The sequence below is a fragment of the Haliotis cracherodii genome, unplaced genomic scaffold (genome assembly GCF_022045235.1).
Source record: "Haliotis cracherodii isolate W230 unplaced genomic scaffold, xgHalCrac1.p SCAF_5, whole genome shotgun sequence".
In the NCBI taxonomy this organism is placed as follows: Eukaryota; Metazoa; Mollusca; class Gastropoda; order Lepetellida; family Haliotidae; genus Haliotis; species Haliotis cracherodii.
Window position 1 is genome coordinate 32583364 of NW_027266308.1, and position 19024 is coordinate 32602387.

General features: G+C 39.4%; 1 protein-coding gene across 1 annotated transcript in view; it reads left to right on the plus strand.

Annotated features, from left to right (window-relative positions):
* Positions 1–19024, plus strand: part of LOC139442526 (UDP-GalNAc:beta-1,3-N-acetylgalactosaminyltransferase 2-like) — a 141201-nt gene that overhangs the window by 108805 nt on the left and 13372 nt on the right. The window contains exons 2-4 of the mRNA XM_071223345.1: positions 3406–3522; positions 5076–5154; positions 8921–9104. Of these exons, the coding sequence (XP_071079446.1) occupies positions 5079–5154; positions 8921–9104 (260 nt within the window). The 5' untranslated portion in view covers positions 3406–3522; positions 5076–5078. The remainder of the gene's footprint in view (positions 1–3405; positions 3523–5075; positions 5155–8920; positions 9105–19024) is intronic.

Genomic DNA, 19024 nt, shown 5'->3' on the forward strand with positions numbered 1-19024 from the left:
ATCACTAACATTATAATATTACCATCCCTAATTTTGTAATAGATGATTCTAAATTTTTGTCATATATAAATTTGATCAAATGTGACCAAAGAATTATTCATCTCATCACAAGATCTGCTGGTTTAATGCTGTACATGTGATGCTTTTCTCAGGCTCTGACTGTTACATACTGTATGTGCTTGTATATGGCAAACAACATGCTCTGTACTCCAGCCTAGGGTCAATACTGTCATGATTGATGCCAGGAATGTTCTTTACAACTCTTCTGAAGGTTTTTATAAAAGTTTCTGGCCAATTTGCTTACCGATTGATCATGCGTCATAATTATTGCCTGTCATAGCTCAATATGGAAGTCCATCACCCAATCTGGAAGTGCGGCGCTGAAGTCCATTACAAAACTATATTGGGGTCCCAATTAAAAAAAATATAGAATGAGGCCACAAGAAATTAATTACTTGTTCATCAGATGTTTTTCCTGAGTGCAGAAGAGGAGGGCATTGATTGTGTGTTAGTGTTTTCGGTTCAGGGAAGTAATTTTGTATCTTGAGTAGATTAATTGCCACAAAAATATACCGCTAGTTTTTATGATTTCAGAAAAATGGAAGAGGAAAATTATCAAAAAAATAATCAAGTTTTGTGGCCTAAGAGTGTTTTTTGTTTTAGCCTGTGTTCTGTTACTTGTCTTGGATCTTATTAGGACCTGGATACTGTTTCAAAAACTGTCATCTAGGTAATTGGCATAATCATTTCACATCAGAAATATGTGTAAGCCTTTTTCTGCACGATGTCATGGAGGACAGTTATTATAGCGTCCTTCAACAACATAGTCTGTTGCACTAGAATAGTCTTAATAATAGATGTGTTGATGAGCTTGTTATTCCACACCTGAAATTAGCCATGAAGATTGCATGCTTCATATTTAGATCAAGGTGAAACAAACACTGATCTTATACATTTCTGTGTAAATCACATTGTCAATTTCAGTGTTGTAATACATCCTTTCTGAAGCAATGGCATCCTCCTCCATTAAGTTTTAAGCTTCAATCAGGTCAACATTCTTGTCCTTTTCCACAACTGAGGCATTGGGGTATTGGATAAAGTAGTTTATCATCATCCCAAACAATATGTCAGATTAACTTTACTTCAAATGTTTCAGTTGAACCTTGTTGTCTCGAACACCCTTATCTCGAATGTACCAATATCTCAAACCTATTCTCCAGTCTGACATTTCTGTATATCTATCATGACTCCTTATCTCAAATGTACCGATATCTCAAACCTATTCTCCAGTCTGACCACTCTGGGGTATCTCTATCATAACTCCTTATCTCGAATGTACCGATATCTTGAACGTATTCTCCAGTCTGACCACTCTGGAGTTTCTCTATCATGCCTTCTTATCTTGAATGTCCGGTTATCTCGAGGTTACAACATGGTCCTGTTGGGTTCGCGGTTACAGGGGTTGACTGAATATCACAATGTGACAGTTTAATGGTGGAGGTAAGCCCAAAGTGATGCAAGTTATGATACACAAATCTGTTTTATCTGACACTAATTTAGAGAAATAAACACACAGTATGTTTCAATATAAAGCTGTTATCTTTAGATATGATGATGCAAAGTTGAATTTGGATCCAAATACGAATTTAGAATATAGATCGAGGTGTCAGCAAGTAGTATCGTTGTACATTGAGTGAATGAGTATGGTTTTACGCCGCTTTTAGCAATATTCCAGCAATATCACGGCGGGGGACACCAGAAATGGGCTTCCCACATTGTACCCATGTCGGGAATCGAACCCGGGTCTTCGGCGTGACGAGCGAACACTTTAAGTTGTGCATTGAAAACAGTATTCTGTATTCTCCTCTGACAAAACTTAACATGAACAATTAGGAGTTAGTGAGCTGGAGGGTGGAGGCTTAAGCTTTGAGCACCAAACTGAATTGAGGAATCACTGATAATTGCCTTTTAAACAGAGCATGTTGTATGTGTATACTTTACTTAAATGAATGAAAGGTATTAAATGTATTGGTATGGCGATTGTAAGCATACATTGCCCATATTAGGGGACAGCCCTAGTGGAAATCAGTGGCCATACATATTGGTATATGGAAATACAGCAAACCATGCTAGCTTAAGAACAAGCTCCCCACCACTCTTTACCATTATGAATCCTGTGAGGATTCTAAGTTAGTATAGTTCACCAGTAACCTAAAATCTTTGGTTGCCATACGGGTTGACTTTACCCTGCGAGGATTGTGGATTGAATAGGCAACCAGTAACCTATAACCTTTGATTGCAATAGGGGGTGACTTTACCCTGTGAAGATTCTGGTTTGGAATAGGCCGCCAGTAACCCATAACCTTTGATTGCAATAGGGGGGTGACTTTACCCTGTGAGGATTGTGGATTGAATAGGCAACCAGTAACCTATAACCTTTGATTGCAATAGGGGGTGACTTTACCCTGTGAAGATTCTGGTTTGGAATAGGCTGCCAGTAACCTATAACCTTTGATTGCAATAGCGGGGTGACTTTATACCCTGTGAGGATTGTGGATTGAATAGGCAACCAGTAACCTATAACCTTTGATTGCAGTAGGGGGCGACTTTGATTGCAGTAGGGGGCGACTTTACCCTATCAAGATTCTGGATTAATATGAAATCAACTGTTTCAATTAGAGGTTTTATGTTAATTTGAACCACTTATTTACCAATTTGAATGGTGTTAAGAAAGACCAAAATGGCACATTTTGTAAGATACTGAAAGACTAAGGATCATGATCAAAGTTAATCTGATTTTCAAACCAACAATCAGCCGATTCAGTAAAACACTGCACAGCACATCACAGCCCCCAAGACGAATGGGCTACTCGTTCTCCACCAAAAGACTAAGGGAAGCACCTCGGCACAGCAAATTATGGCAACTTTGACACAAGGGCCACAAGTGACCCCACCAAGATAGCATCCCATGACTGATGGCCATGCTAGCCCCCTAAAAGCCTGTGAACAGATATACTTGTTTTTGTTATAAGTGCTTTAGAAAGGTGTTTCTCCATCTCCTAAAAGCTTGAACATTTGCAGCTTGGGAAATACCATATTCGATGTAATGAGTGCCAAGGGCGCTCTCAAAATTAAAAATAGGGGGCTCTTATTAGAATATTATTTTGGTGTACATTGATCAATCAGAAGGGGTGCTAATTGGGATTGTTCTCTAGCCAATATATTAGCAAATATTGCCGGGGGCACTTATTACATCGAATACAGTATCTCACACATATACTCTTTAAAACAACTGCCAGTTTATTATTTGTAGATTATGCTCCCTTGCATGATATAAGTTTGTAAGTGAAGATTTTGTCAGGTATTATGCACTGAATTAGTAAGTGAAATAATATTCCGTTTCAGGGTTTTCATGGAGAGCTAACTACAAACCTGACAGAACCCGAAGATCAGTTTTACACATCTCAAGATAATCTATGGCACCAGGAGATAAGCATCAATGGAAGAACCCTCCTTATTCAGGTACACTTTTCAGTCTATGACCTTTACTTCTCTGGGAGTGCTAAACTTGCTGTTTAAAAATTGGTAGTATCTTGAACATTTCAACAACAATAACTGCCATCTAGTAATCTAATCACGACATGAGTTTGATGCTTGCCATAAGCCATTTCCAGCTTGATTTAATGCTTGAGATGATTTGCTTTTTTTTACTGATATTGCTAGTGTAAGAAGTTGATACATGAAATCATTTAATGTCTACTATTACGGAAGGTAATTGCAGATCCAGCAGATTGTCCTATTGATCAATACAAAAAAGGGTCAATTACCTGAAAATATTTGCCGTTTTGAATCTGTTTAGCTGCTTGAGTGCACCAATTAATCATTATGACTAACCCTTTCAAAGAAACTTTTTTTATGTTTCTTAATTTTTTAGTAACTTTGTATGATCTTCATTTTTGTTCTTCTAAAAGTATTATGTAGAAAAGGTAAGTCACAAGGCTACAGCGGAATCGGTAAAAACTTTGAGTTCTGGAGCACACAAACTGGTGGTTGATAGTGTGCTGTCTATGCTGTGTGGTTATCATTGCAAACTCCATCCAGATCCAGTTCTTGGCATTCCCAGTGTGATGTGGCTGGAATATTGTGTTAACAGCCATATTAACCAATAATGAGCCAATTGTAATCGGTTTTTCAAGGGCTGATGATGATGACTACCGGAGGAAGATTAGACTTCTGTGTCTATCATTGTAGCCCAAAACATGCACACTAGTTCCTACCAAAGGTTTCTCTGGTCCAGGTTGAATGACGGTAGGTTCTAGGTTTGGGTTGGTTACATTTTTGATTGAAGAAAATAATTAATTCCTGAAAATACTGGAAAATAATCATTCTGCCTCCGGTTTCACGACAAAAAACATTATTCACAAGACATGTTGGTTGTCCTAATAGAAACCCCCCTGCCACTGATCCTCTTCCCGAGGCAAGGGAGTTAACTGACTATAAAAGTCCAGTTTCCATCCTTGCCAAACTAGGTTGGAATTATCTAGTTATATTTTGGCTGGACGAACAAGTCTATGCTTAGTCCAATTAAAATCGGGAATAAACATCTGGTTCGTAAACTGCCAAGCAGATTTCTGTCAATTGCGGGATTTGCGAAGTATGTGTACTGTCAACTTAGTGTCAACAGATATTTTCCAAATCTTTTCATGTTTTTAATCAAGATGTTCCCATGATTTGATGCACTTTGGGAAGTTAGACCCGTTGATTATCAATCAGATCGTCTTCACTGGGTGCCACCATTTTGTTTGAGGCAAATGCAAATGAATGGGAGATGGAATCTGATTGGTCAATAGAAGGGACATTACTCATAATAGCCACTGGTGGCGCTACAATAGAACCAAGAAATTCCAGCCCAGTTAGGCAAGGGTGCAAACTGGACATTTACAGTCTGTTAGCTAACTCCTTTGCCTCAAGAAAATTGACATTGATAAACTTGATCAGTCTCTTGAGGATAAAGAGAAATGGCTGTAAAATTGTTGACTAATCGGTTGCTTACTCAAATGGATTGTTATTTTCAGGGAATGAAGGAAGATAGAACTTTTGTGAATCTTACGAGGAAAGCAGGCTCACTTCTGTCCTTTATGTTTACAGTGGAAGGTAAGGAAAATCCTTTATGGTTTTATGACTGATTGTTCCATCTATATCCATCAGTTACTGAAGGCGAGTTTTTAACTGACTGCACCTGAAGTTAGAGCTGTCAGCAGGTGTGAGGTGTTACTAGGGAGCTGTCAGCAGGTGTAAGATGTTACTAGGGTGCTGTCAGCAGGTGTGAGGTGTTACTAGGGAGCTGTCAGCAGGTGTAAGATGTTACTAGGGTACTGTCAGCAGGTGTGAGGTGTTACTAGGGAGCTGTCAGCAGGTGTAAGATGTTACTAAGGTACTGTCAGCAGGTGTGAGGTGTTTCTAGGGAGCTGTCAGCAGGTGTGAGTTGTTACTAAGGAGCCATGATCAGGTGTAACGGGTTACAAGGGAGCTGTCAGCAGGTGTAAGATGTTACTAGGGTGCTGTCAGCAGGTGTGAGGTGTTACTAGGGAGCCGTCAGCAGGTGTGAGGTGTTACTAGGGAGCCATGATCAGGTTTAACGGGTTACAAGGGAGCTGTCAGCAGGTGTAAGGTGTTACTAGGGAGCTGTCAGCAGGTGTGAGGTGTTACTAGGGAGCCATGATCAGGTTTAACGGGTAACAAGGGAGCTGTCAGCAGGTGTAAGATGTGAGTAGGGTGCTGTCAGCAGATGTGAGGTGTTACTAAGGAGCTGTCAGCAGGTGTGAGGTGTTACTAGGGAGCTGTCAGCAGGTGTAATGGGTTACAAGGGAGCTGTCAGCAGGTGTAAGATGTTACTAGGGTACCATCAGCTGGTGTGAGGTGTTACTAGGGAGCTGTCAGCAGGTGTGAGGTGTTACTAGGGAGCCATCATCAGGTGTGAGGTGTTACTAGGGAGCTGTCAGCAGGTGTGAGGTGTTACTAAGGAGCTGTCAGCAGGTGTGAAGTGTTACAAGGGAGCTGTCAGCAGGTGCGAGGTGTTACTAGGGAGCTGTCAGCAGGTGTGAAGTGTTACAAGGGAGCTGTCAGCAGGTGTGAAGTGTTACTAGGGAGCTGTCAGCAGGTGTGAAGTGTTACAAGGGAGCTGTCAGCTGGTGTCAGTTGTTACTAGATCACTGATTTTGTGTGCTTGGGATTAGGTGCCTTACTCTGGCAGTGTGGGTAAGAATCCCAGATGGGACTCAACCCAAATAGTACGAGCATCTGTACTTTATTGAGAAAGTGTTATCCCAAATATATCATTTGTTATATTTACTGGATGCTTTGAAAGAGATTACAATATCACAACAGATGAGCTTGTATGGGGTCTCAATCTTAACAAGCCTAAATTAAGTAGCCTTAGTATTCTAATATAAGTGATGACAGGTTTACTTATATAAAATATTTCAAGGCCATCTGTGAAACTATGTAAACATAGCCTTTGTCTTATTGAACAGTAAGTCTGGGATATGGGTTCTTGTGACCTCCAGTAACCTATAACTGAAACAAACATTTCATATCTGTATTTTCCCTGAATCCTCAGCTATCACATTATTATGGATCTATACGAAATTTTGTGTAAATGTAACATCATGATAATTTTATTTGGGTACAATGTGTGAAGCCCATTTTTGGTGTTCCCTACGGGGATATGCTGGATTATTGCTAAAAGCATCATACAACCATACTCACTCATTCTAGTGGCTGAGAGAGTCCAATGTATCCAAAATTTAGAATACCGTATTCGACATAATAAGCCCTAATAAGCGCGCCTACAGCGATATTTGCTAATATATTGGCTAGTGAACAATCCCATTTAGCACCCCTTCTGATTGATCAATGTACACAGGACTCATTTATTTGTGTATAATACGCACCCTTAATAATGGGCAATTTAATTCTGGAAAATATATCTGTCGTGTATAAAACGTACATATTTTTCTTTTGTATCATTTCAGGCGGTATTAAACCACAAAATTTATGATCTTTCATCTCCGTGTTTTTTTCTCACCAAAATTATATTCTAATAAGAGCCCCCTATTTCTAATTTTGAGAGTGCCCTGGGTGCTTATGTCGAATACAGTATTGCAATAATACAGAGTTGCCTCCCCTAACATTTTCAGTCAGTGTATAATAGTTTTAGCCTGAAGTCTTGTTACAGTTATTATCACATTTTGCATCTAAAAACTACATGGTGAATGTTAAAGGTATTAATGCAGTGAAATGTATGGGTTTGGTAGTGGTTTAATCAGAGGGATTTCCACGAATGAGGCAATGTGTAGTCTGATGCTTATTGTCGATATCACTGAATGCACACTTTTTGTCTCGCTGCACTGGTTTTGTTACTTGGGAACTTGATCCCATTGTTCAATGAATTTGTGCTTCTCTGACTACACAATAAACCCTTTTCGCAAGGATAAGTGAGCATAGTGTCTGCCAATCGTGTTAACTGAGCAGAGCATTAAAGTCTTTGATAGGCATTTAGAAGGTGGAGAACACGAATACATGAAACTTTTTATGGATAGCAACTGCTTTTACTCTTTGTCACAACGTTTCAGAGCTACTCCTTGCTCCTTCATCAGGTGAATAATCATGAAGCCCATGAGAGTAAAGCATTTTTACTGACAAAATGGCTGTGACTGTAGTCATCAGTGACATTCAAGATGACAGCACCAGAACATGGTCACTTTTATGCATATTTGCTTATGATTAGTTAGATTACAAATACATTTTGAAAGATATTAAAATCATTGTTTGCATGTCTTGTTGTAATAAGAAATTTATTAGACAATATTGTTTGGGCAGTCAGAATCTTTTATTTCTATTTTCTCTAACATCTATACCTCAAAGCTTAAGGGCGGTCAGGTACCCTAGTGGTTAAAGTGTTCGCTCGTCATGCCGAAGACCCGGGTTCGATTCCTGACATGGGTACAATGTGTGAAGCCCATTTCTGGTTTCCCCCGCCGTGATATTGCTGGAATATTGCTAAAAGCGGCGTAAAACCATACTCACTCACTCACTCACTCACTCAAAGCTTAAATAAACAGTGAAAAAAAGTATAGTGTTGATCATTTACAATTTGTTTTCAATTCAAAGTACACGTTCTCTGAAGAACCATGTATGTCTCAATTCAGAAAACGTTCACACATTCATACCAAGACTGCAGACCTGCATGCACCTAAACAAACACACTAACATCCTGCTGCTTTGAGAATGTTTAGCTAAAACATTTGAGTATTGCTAGGAAATCTTCATTGTGGGAAGGTAAGGGTAATATTCATAATACTACTGTAAATGTTGCAATAGTGATGCCATTATTGTAACAGTGTTGGCGACTGTTGCAATACTATACTTTAGTTAAAATGCCCAAACTAGCCATTCCTCCTGTATATTTTTTTGTTATGTATTCAGTGATGAAATACTGTATTTATCATAAAATATAAAATTATTTTCTGACTGGAGTGAAATAAGATTTTAACAAAGTCTGCCTCAATGATGCTATGATTTTGGAAATTAGATAATGAAGATTATTCAGACATATGTAGTATTGATAATATGTCCATTTATACTGCACCAGATTCCATTCACCGAGTTAATGCTCATGGTGCTACATAGTATTAGCAAATACTAATGAAAGAGGAGTAGAGTTGATAGTGTTGTCTGAAAAGGTGTGTTTTCAGATGAGCCTTAAAGGATGAAAGTGATGGCGACAGCTTAAGATCGGATAGTAGTGAGCAGAGCATCTGTGTTTTCTATAACATTCATCTCATTGTCATGAAAAAATCAACTATTTCAGGTTATTCGATGACATAAAATCACAATATATTTTTATTTTCCGAAATAGATATCATCGACCTCCACAACCATGTCATGTCCCGAATGAAGAGGCAGGACCAGTGGGGGGAGCATTTGAAGGCGGAATCAGAACGTTTGCTTCAGGAAGCAGAGGAGAATGATGACATGATGTTTGTGAATGTGACGGACGTATATCGACATCTTCCTCACAAATTGCTATCATGTCATCAGTGGTGAGAAGCAAATTTTTTCTCATATTGATAGACCGTATTAGAGACAAAATTGGGCCCAAAAAATCTTTTAGAATAATCAATGCTTGTTAGCAAATTGAAATGTTTTGGAAAAAAGATCTTCGCCATAGGTGCTTTTTGGTGTAATTTACATTATGAAAAGAAATTGAAAATTATTAATCAAGTCATAAATTATGTACCCAAGCCATTGATGGGATAGTGAAATGTAATGTAGTGCTTTCTAGTGGTATGATAGTGGATATAAACCTCAGATCTCCCAAGCCTGATTCTAGCTTTTGCCTTGTTGATCAGAGCCATGCCCGTTTGTTCATCAGTGATGACTGAATTGATTTATTTTGGACCTCTCTCATTGTGCTCACTTAATTATTATTATTTCACAAAAAAAGCACTTGTATTAAATATTCTTGAAAGTTGTGTCGAATTTTCATAACTGTTCAGAATAAGCTACAACCTTGCAGCAATGTCAGGGTTGAAAACAAAACTGTTGCATGCATAAATGCATCCCCCTTCAACCAGGAACATGATCCCCATTCCCCATTCCATTGTCAGTACTTGTTCTTTGTCCAGACAATCATAATTAAGTGTCATATATCTTCATTGAATTGTTATTTTGTACTATTTTCTATGTAATAATACTCATTTTCCAATGACATTTAAGATCTATATTTTGTTGCCCATAAGATCTGTGTAATAGGTCACCATGGTCTTTGTATAAATAGTATCTCTATGGAGAGATAGATAGTAAGCGATGAAGAGGAGCTCTTCTCTTACACAGAGCAGACCGGATTGTTGTCGAACATCTGCAGAATATGGTTCAATGTTGACAGTATAACCCTCATTGACCCCTCCCTCCCACATCTAGCTGACATGACATAATTTTAGAATACTGTTCAAAGCACTCGTTCACTCACTCACTTGCACACTCACTCACTCACTCACTCACTCACCCACCCACCCACCCACTCACTCACCCACCCACCCACCCAACCACCCACTCACCCACCCACTCACTCACCCACTCACTCACTCGCATGCTGCCCACCCTGACTTGCCATATAATTTGATAACTGAACATGTACCTTTTGACTGTACAAAAGATTTAGTGAACATTTTTGCCAAAGTAAATGAAAACAGGCTGAGACTTTAATCATTAATTTTTAAGGAGAATCTTTATCTTAAGAAATTTTCAGAAGACAGCCTCTTTTGCTTCAGCATGACACTGGGTGTCAGAATGATCAGTTGTGTCTCTGAGCAGCATTATAATGATTTCCTAAAGGCAGTTTTCCAAACAGAAACTTTTTAAATTCTTTCAGATATAATTTTAGAGCCGACCTACGTTTGCCTTTTTTAAAACAAACCTTTTAGCTGCAAGTTATGAGGTACTAGAAAGCACTTGAAAGATCAAGGGTAGTCCAGACATCGTGAGTCAATATTAATTCTCAAAATCACTGACACATCATATCCTCATCTTAGTTCTTGTATCTGGATGCTTGCTGTATAATTTCACCTGCAACAAACTGTTATGTATTGCCAATTATATTGGAGCTATTTATCAAATTGCCAGGAATACGTGAAGAAAGTGTTGAGTCAATTTCAACCTCAACTGACTGCATTACTCTGCACACTTTTTTCCTCTGAAACCTTTTCCAAAACTTTCCACTTGAGAAGTAAGTAGAAATAGGAGATTCCTTAAAAAACATCAGCGTTGAAAAAAATCGTTTCAGATTATTCTGATCTGGCAAGTTTACAAAGCAGGGACCATTGGCCGTCCTTTGTAATAATTCAGTTTTGTATGTTTGGAATTATTTCAAATGATTTATTTTGCAAAATACACTTATTTTCAATCTTCAGTTAAATGTAAGGTGAGTGTGGAAAGTGTAAATGAAATTAAGACAGACTTTGAAATGATTGCATCAAAGTCTCTGCCCAGTTTCGAAGGGTTGCAGATTCTTTTCAATGTTTCTTCTGCTTTGAAGCAAGGGGACGATGTTCGATTTTGAGAGATCAATCAGAAATAATAGCCAGTGAAAACAGCAAGGATTGGGACAAGAAAATAGCGTTAAAGAGCTGAAATACTGAAACAAGTTTGCCTTCATGAGTAACAATCCTTTTCCGGATTTCACATGATGGTAGCGAGAAATCGAGACCCTCAAAGTAGGTTTTGAAAAGCCAATTTGGATCAATTGGATCACATTTGACAGGTTATTAGAAACTATGTGTGATTCTTTTCAAAAGGACTTGCCCTTTTAATTCGTAATCTCCATAGGACATTGAGAAATCGATGCAATGAAATTATAGCAATACCAGTCTGGGAAAGCTGAAGTAATGTGGGGTAAGTGATCCTAGTATCTCCATGAAAGTTCATTTCCAGAAGGTGTTATTTTCATTAAAGATTTTAAAATCTTTTAGATTTGCTCCCTTTTTTCAAAGACTGCTTTGATGTCCGAGAGCGTTTCTTGGAGTCATGAATACAGTGGTTTATCAATTATCCTTGATTTCATCCAAACTTTCTCTGAGTAATGACCTTGAGGAAAGAAAACTGATCGAAGTTCAAAATGATGTATTAGACTAGAGGAAGAACGTTTTGATGGGGGAAAAAAGGATGAAAAAAAAGATGAAATCTAAGACCTATCATTCATGCTTGGCCACACCAGCCAAGAATATACACTTCACGATTAAAGAAAACAAAACGAGGATTTGAAATGTGCTTAAATGTTGGTGATCGATAACCTTTGAAAAGTCATAGGGTGAGAACTTATAACATGGAAGCACTTATGCGCAAGTAAACTGAAAAAGGTAATATTTTTCACCGAAAAAAAATTGAAATAAAATGCTAAAAAATTGATTCAGTCAAGAAGGTACTAAAACCTGTAAAAATATGTTTGGGAGTTTGCAATTTCTTCCATGAGCAACTTAATGAATGTTTTGTGTGAATTACAATATTTGGTGGTAAACAATCTCTGGAAATTGACGGTGACTGGTCAGACATGTTCCATGTAAAAAATAATACCCGGGAATAGCGATCAGCTGCTTCGCTTAGGGTTATTATTATTTCAAATATGTTTAGTAAAGGCTGCATATAATTAAGAAAATAATGGAATGTATTATCCCTGATAAATAAAATAGTTTCAGATACATTTGTTGCCAATCCTTGCATTAAAAATCCTATAAAGTTATATCATTGGGTGTGTCTTGACCGAATCACCGGTCATTTCCAAGAAAACGTGTGTACAGCTGATTGCTGTTTCCGGCTCAGTTTACGAGAAAATACACAAGGTAATCTTAATCCCTAGATATAAAACAATGCCTAGCAGAACAATAAAGGGTGAAAGGGTACGGTGTAAATTTTTTCTGCGCATAATATTCAAATTTCTTTTTTTCCAAAATATTGAACCCGCTAGAGGGGGGGTGCGCATTATACATGGGTGTGCACTATACTCAAGAAAATACGGTAGTACTTCTGCTCTCTGATTGGTCAATCTCACTTTGAGACATAATATAGTATGATAACTATGTGGTGTTGTAAAGATAGCATGATATCGATGTTGTGTTGTGAAGACAGTAGGATATCGATGTGGTGTCATGAAGACAGAATGATATGGATGTAGTGTTGTAAAGACCGTATGATATCGACCTGTTGTTGTGAAGACAGCAGGATATCGATGCGGTGTTGTGAAGACAGCAGGATATCGATGTGGTGTCGTAAAGACAGAATGATATGGATGTAGTGTTGTAAAGACCGTTTGATATCGATGTGGTGTTGTGAAGACAGCAGGATATCGATGTGGTGTTGTGAAGACAGCAGGATATCGATGCCTTGTCGTGAAGACAGCAGGATATCGATGTGGTGTCGTGAAGACAAATTGATATGGATGTAGTGTTGTAAAGACCGTATGATATCGATGTGGTGTTGTGAAGACAGCAGGATATCGATGTGGTGTCGTGAAGACAGAATGATATGGATGCAGTGTTGTAAAGATAGTATGATATGGATCGTAAAACGGAGATAGTATCAATGTTTGTTTGCATTCTCATTACTTCATGGGTTTGTATACACTATGTTCCAATAACACATACAATGGCTTTGCGGTGTAGTCGCTATTTATAACCAACCAATCAAGCCATGACCTGGTTCCAGCAAGAGGCAGCTGGCAAGTTCTCTGACCAGTCAGCACTCAGATAACATTTCACAAACAGCAAAAGTTCATGCAACCCTATGGCAAAGGTATGTCTTTATGGGTGATGGAGAAACAGCAAAACAATAGTTAACATTGTTAATAATTCTAAGAATACAACCCTTATTACATCATCGCCATAATCCTTTATTTTGGCTGCAATCACACTCAAAGTAAACTTTCAAATTTTCAACAGAAGTCCTCTTCACTGTCATCTACACATCACTACTGGTAGTTGTTGCCCAGTAGCATTGTAACCATCCAAGCTATGACGTATGCAATGGTGACAATCTCACTTTTTCCGCACATCTAACCACTAGAGGTATGAATTGGGGAGGTTGGTGGGAGTACTTCAGAGGTAATAGAGGTATTATTATTAGAATTATTAACAATGATAACTATTGTTCGATAATTCTTACAAAACTTCTACATCTATTACATCTCTGCCGAAATATATCAGAGGGACCCATAGGGATCTGCCTCTAGTAAGTCCCTGTGTAACAGTAATCCTCTTCTGAAAACCATGATTCTATTCCTAATTCGAGATAACTTCTCTGAAATTCCCCCTGGGGACTTGAAAATCAGATATGTATCAAGAATCAGTCAAATATGTGTTGCATTCACTAGATCTAAATGACTTAATTTCATTTCTGGATGTCATTTCCAGTCTCATATAAGTCATGACACTAGACTGGTGGCCCTGATCTCAAATACTGAACATGTGCCCAGGATGGGAAGGGTGTCCTGAGCTTAGCGATAACTGGAAGCTATGGTGCACTTAAGCCAGGCAGCTATTGTGGCTTTAGTATTGTATTAGTATTGGCTACAAAGTCAAACAGAGTATATAATGTGATTGATTTCAGGTCCTTCTCATGAATAAGGCTTGAGTTGTCCAGGGTGTGTAATTTGGAAACCCTAGTCGCAGTTGCCATGCCTAACAGAGAGGCAGCTTTCTTTGCCTTCTAAAGAAATGTGGCATTAGCGAAGGGTTCATAAGGGTCAGTTAAAAGAGCCGATAGAACTACAGACAAATTCCATATAGGAAATGTCCTAGGAGTGCAAATGTCTTCCAGAGGAAAAGATTGATCGCATGAGTCTGTTCAAAATGTTGATAGACAGGTATGATCATTCTGTTTGAGATGGACTAGAAAAGCAGCAACCATGGGAATAGTGACATGGGAGTCTTCTTTTTTGCATTGTCCTCCCCACTGAACAAACGTCAAGAAGGGAGGATGATGGTCTCCATGATCGAGCAAAAGCTGTGGAGGCAGATATAGAAAATCCGAAGGCTTGCATATTCCGTGGGATGACTTGGAGTGTCCCACAGCGCCATTATCCAATGGAAGACATCCAGATGGAGGATCCATTCTGTGGACACGATCCTGCCTGTCCAGGAGAGACTGTGGGCCAGGATGTTCAACTTCCCTGGGACATGTCTCGCTTCTATCCTGCAATTGCAAGAGTCTACCAAGGCAAATATCTGAGAAGTTTCCATCATGAGGGAATGGGAATTGGTTCCCCCCTATATCAGGATGTATGGCACCACTGTGGTGTTGTCTGTGGCAACTAAAACTGACGAGTTGGGCATTAGACCCTTCCAGGACTGAAGGGCATGAAATATGACCTTCATATCTGGACTATTGATTTGGAGGAACTGCTCCACCAAGGTCCCTGGTCCCTGTATATGGAGGTCATCCATGTGGGCTCCCCATCCTGAGTTCGATGCATCGATGAACAAATGATGGGCTGGTGGTGAGTAAGTGAGGGGAATGCCCCAACATTACATGATCTCTGATAGTCCACCAGTGCAGTCCCAGATGTAAGTTGGTTGGTAAGGGTACTCGGGTGAAGAGAGAAAGATCTTATTTGGCATAGATCCATGATTGTAGGGAGCCTAAACCTTGTAAGTCATATCCTGTAATGAGGTCAACTTGCCAAATATGGACATCCACCACCTGATCGAAGGACGTGGATGAGATAGTGCCTTGTTGATCATTAAGACCATGGAGGTATATTTATTGTCCAGAGGGCAGAAGGAAGTGGGCTCTGACATAAATGATGTACTGAGTAGGAGGGATACCAAGATCTGTCATGAGTTGTGTCAGGAAAATCTCATCTTGATAACTGAGATTTGTCCTGATTTGCCGCTAGAAAATTGTCCATGTATCCGTGGAGGTGCACCAGATGGAGATGGATGAAACTGATGACCTGCGCTGTTATCCAGGTAAACAACCAATCTGGCAATCGAGAACTTGCAGCAGTGGTAGATGACTGCAAACTGAAGATATCATTTGGACAGGGGCGGTTGGGTAGCCTAGTGGTTAAAGTGTTCACTCATCACGCCAAAGACCCGGGTTTTGATTCCCGACATGGGTACAATGTATTAAGCCCTTTTCTGGTGTCCCTGTCGTGATATTGCTTGAATATTGCTAAAACTTGCTTAAAACCATACCCACTCACTATCATTTGGACAAAGGATGAATCGGCACATGGTACATATCTTGGAGGCTGAAGAGCCAAAGCCCTTGATGCAGTGTTTACCATTTTTGTCAGACAGATTCCATCTGAAATATTGGCAGAGGGATCAAGAAGGACTTGTTCAGGACCTTGAGGTCTGTTATCATCCTTATTTTGGTAGAACTTTTCTTGGGAACCAAGTGAACCGGGGAATAGTCTTGGACTTACCAAAAAGCCTGCTTGAGTAATAGGTGTTTTTATGGCAAGTGTGGCAGCCACCAACTTGTTCCCTTTCTGATGGAATCGGTGTCCTTTGTGCCGGGATTCGAAATGAAGTTTGTATCCATGTTTGAGGACCTTTAGGATCCAGTGGTCGGATGTACTGAGTCTCCAGGGACAGACATCCCTCCCACTGGTACCGGGTGTTGGTTGTATAGGAAAAGGTTGAAGTCGTAGGTCTGTGGACATAACCAAGTCACAAGGGTCTAGGACAGTAAAGGGCATGGGGGTCCACGTGGACTTCTGACACTTGGATTTAGATGGACATATGGAATCAGGCTGTTGTTGGCAGTGGTCAGGTCTCTGAAAAGTCTGAGAGGATTCTTTGCCGATGGGATGAACTTTTTTCTCAGAGATTGATGGAAGGAAGCATCACATGGAGTGCTCACATGGTCGCTTAGCCGAGAATGATGTGCTATGAGCCTTCACTGCAGTGGTGGTATCTTGTCTGACTTCGTTGATGATGGTCCCAAGCCAGTCATTGGAAAGTTTTGGGGCCGTAATGGGCTGTGTCTCTTTGGACTTGAGCTCCGCCAAGTGTCCGTATGGTCATGGCGCTTGCGGCAGATGATGATGGGTTTTGCTTAACTAGAAGCTGAAGAGAGGATTCTTCTAAGCCTGTTGTGAGGCATTCTGTTTAAGCTGTTCTATCTCCAGGAACAGGACTGAAAAACGTCATTCAAACAATTCCATTGAAGGTTTTCATTGGGCGAATAATCGCTCCAACATGGCGACAGGAAAATTTTGTGCTGGCCCCATCGGTTGTGGTGTCTGAGGGGTAGCAGAAACTGAAGTGATTTCTAAGGTAGCTGGAGGCATGTCTGGGAGCACCATAATGGCGTCCACCATATTCTTAGCTCTGTTTTCCTCCTTGCTTTGGTGATCGGATTGGAGAGCTTGGAGAAGGCCTTTTTTGAGAGGGGATGCACAGATCACAGCGGATATCCTCAGAGCAGGGGGAGTTTCTGCATTTCAAGCAGGACGTACGTGGATTGCCAGCAACCATGTATCGGCCACACTTCTTATATGTCATTGAAGCAGATTATGATATAGTTGAAATCACACCAAACACCCACTATACTCACGTGAAACATGCCCCTAAACTGCTTATTAACTTTATATCTAGATGAATAAATAGTAAATACTGACTATTTAAACTGAAATCAGACTGGAGTTAGTATGACTACATTAACCAAATTCTAGAGGGACGAAACTGTATTTGGATATTGACTCTAGCACACACAGGAAAGAAGTGAGGATTTCCTGCCTTTGCACATGGAAGAGTTCGTCCAAAGTGCTATTAGGGATACAAGTAGTGATGTGTAGTTGACAGTGAAGAGAACTTCCTTTAAAATATTGAAAGTGTCGTTTTAGTGTGATTGCATACAATTAGAGAAGTATGTTTTGGCGTTAATTTGTTGTTTTATGATTTATTCTATCAATATCATGGCAGCCTGTAAATAAGTCGGGGCAGTCAAACCAATGGTTAATATCATGGTCAGCATTCCACATTGTTTGGCTGTGATGACAATCAGCCACACCACAAAGCCTGATCCCCAATTTTCATGGCGTCTTTCAACAAGCATTAGTGAGTGAGTGAGTTGTGTTTAACGCCGCTTTTAACAGTATTCCAGTCATATCACGGCGTGTCAGCTTATTGTCGGAGGAAAGCCCGAAGTGATGCAGGTCTCAGAGGTTTACCACTTTGGTGAAACCCACGAGCACGGGTATGGTGCTGACAAACCTAGAAACATAATCGGGGCGAACCGGGATTCAAACCCACAACCATAGGTTTCTGGCGTGCCCAAGGGACGCAACTCTGCACAGCGAATCGCGGCGCCTTAGATGACTGGGCCACCCGTGCGCCCCAACAAGCATGAAGTACCGATGGCATATTTGACCCTGAACAAGGGCTATCAATTAGTAAGTCAGCTTGTTAAAACATAAACTTTTATGGGGAAGATTAGTATAAGATGCTTGATTGAAAAAACATTGTTAATGGGTTTTTTCTGGATTATATACTTATTTAAGTACTCTCCTTTTACCCTTTTACCAATAACTTTGGTATTGACAGTTTTGATAATTATTGTGTATTTCATATTTTAAGGTATTATTTGAAAACACATTATGATTATCTATCTACTATAAAACTGTTATTTTATTTAATAAATACATAAACAAACAAATCAAAATTCATGCTAAAAAAATGAAAATGTACCAACGTTGCGTAAACCCCATCATAATAAAAAAAATTATAATATTTTGCCAGCCATATGTTTTGGCTCAAAGCAGTCCAAAATATATTTCTTTGAATGTTCATTTAGAAGCTGGTAGAATATGAAGATGTGGAACTGTATGGGCGACATTTTTTGTGTGTCTCATCATTTTTGTGTTTCTTATCATGAGATAACATAATAGTTTGCCTGTGTTGGTAAAGTTAACATTTGCAAATAAGAGGTAAAACATAAACCTGACAGAAAAGAGCCCATAAAACCTTACAAGCAGTATTCTTAATTGTGGAATAAATGACATCCTGCTGTTGTCCCGTCATTCATTATGATAAAAACTGTCTGATGTAACAATGGATTCTACTAAATGAGTTCAGGCGCCATTTTTAAATGTCACCTTTCTAAGATGAAAGAAAGGTAAATTGTTTAAAGCCCATTCCTGGTGTCCCCTAAAGTGATGGGAACTTTGCTAGAAAGAGTGTAAAAAACAAACTCACTCTTAGAAGATGGAAATGTATGTTCCACTCATCTTGGTGACCTGGTCATTTTCTTATGAAAAGTGTGGTCCAGATGAGCAATTTCATCATTCATATATTGTCCACCTCTTCTTTAAATTGTAAATTTTATGAAAAGTATAAAAACTTGGTGTAGGAGTTTGTTTGTTGATGAAACTTGGTGTAGGAGGTCCTGACTGTAAGCAGTATGAAACTTGGTGTAGGAGGTCCTGACTGTAAGCAGTATGAAACTTGGTGTAGGAGATCCT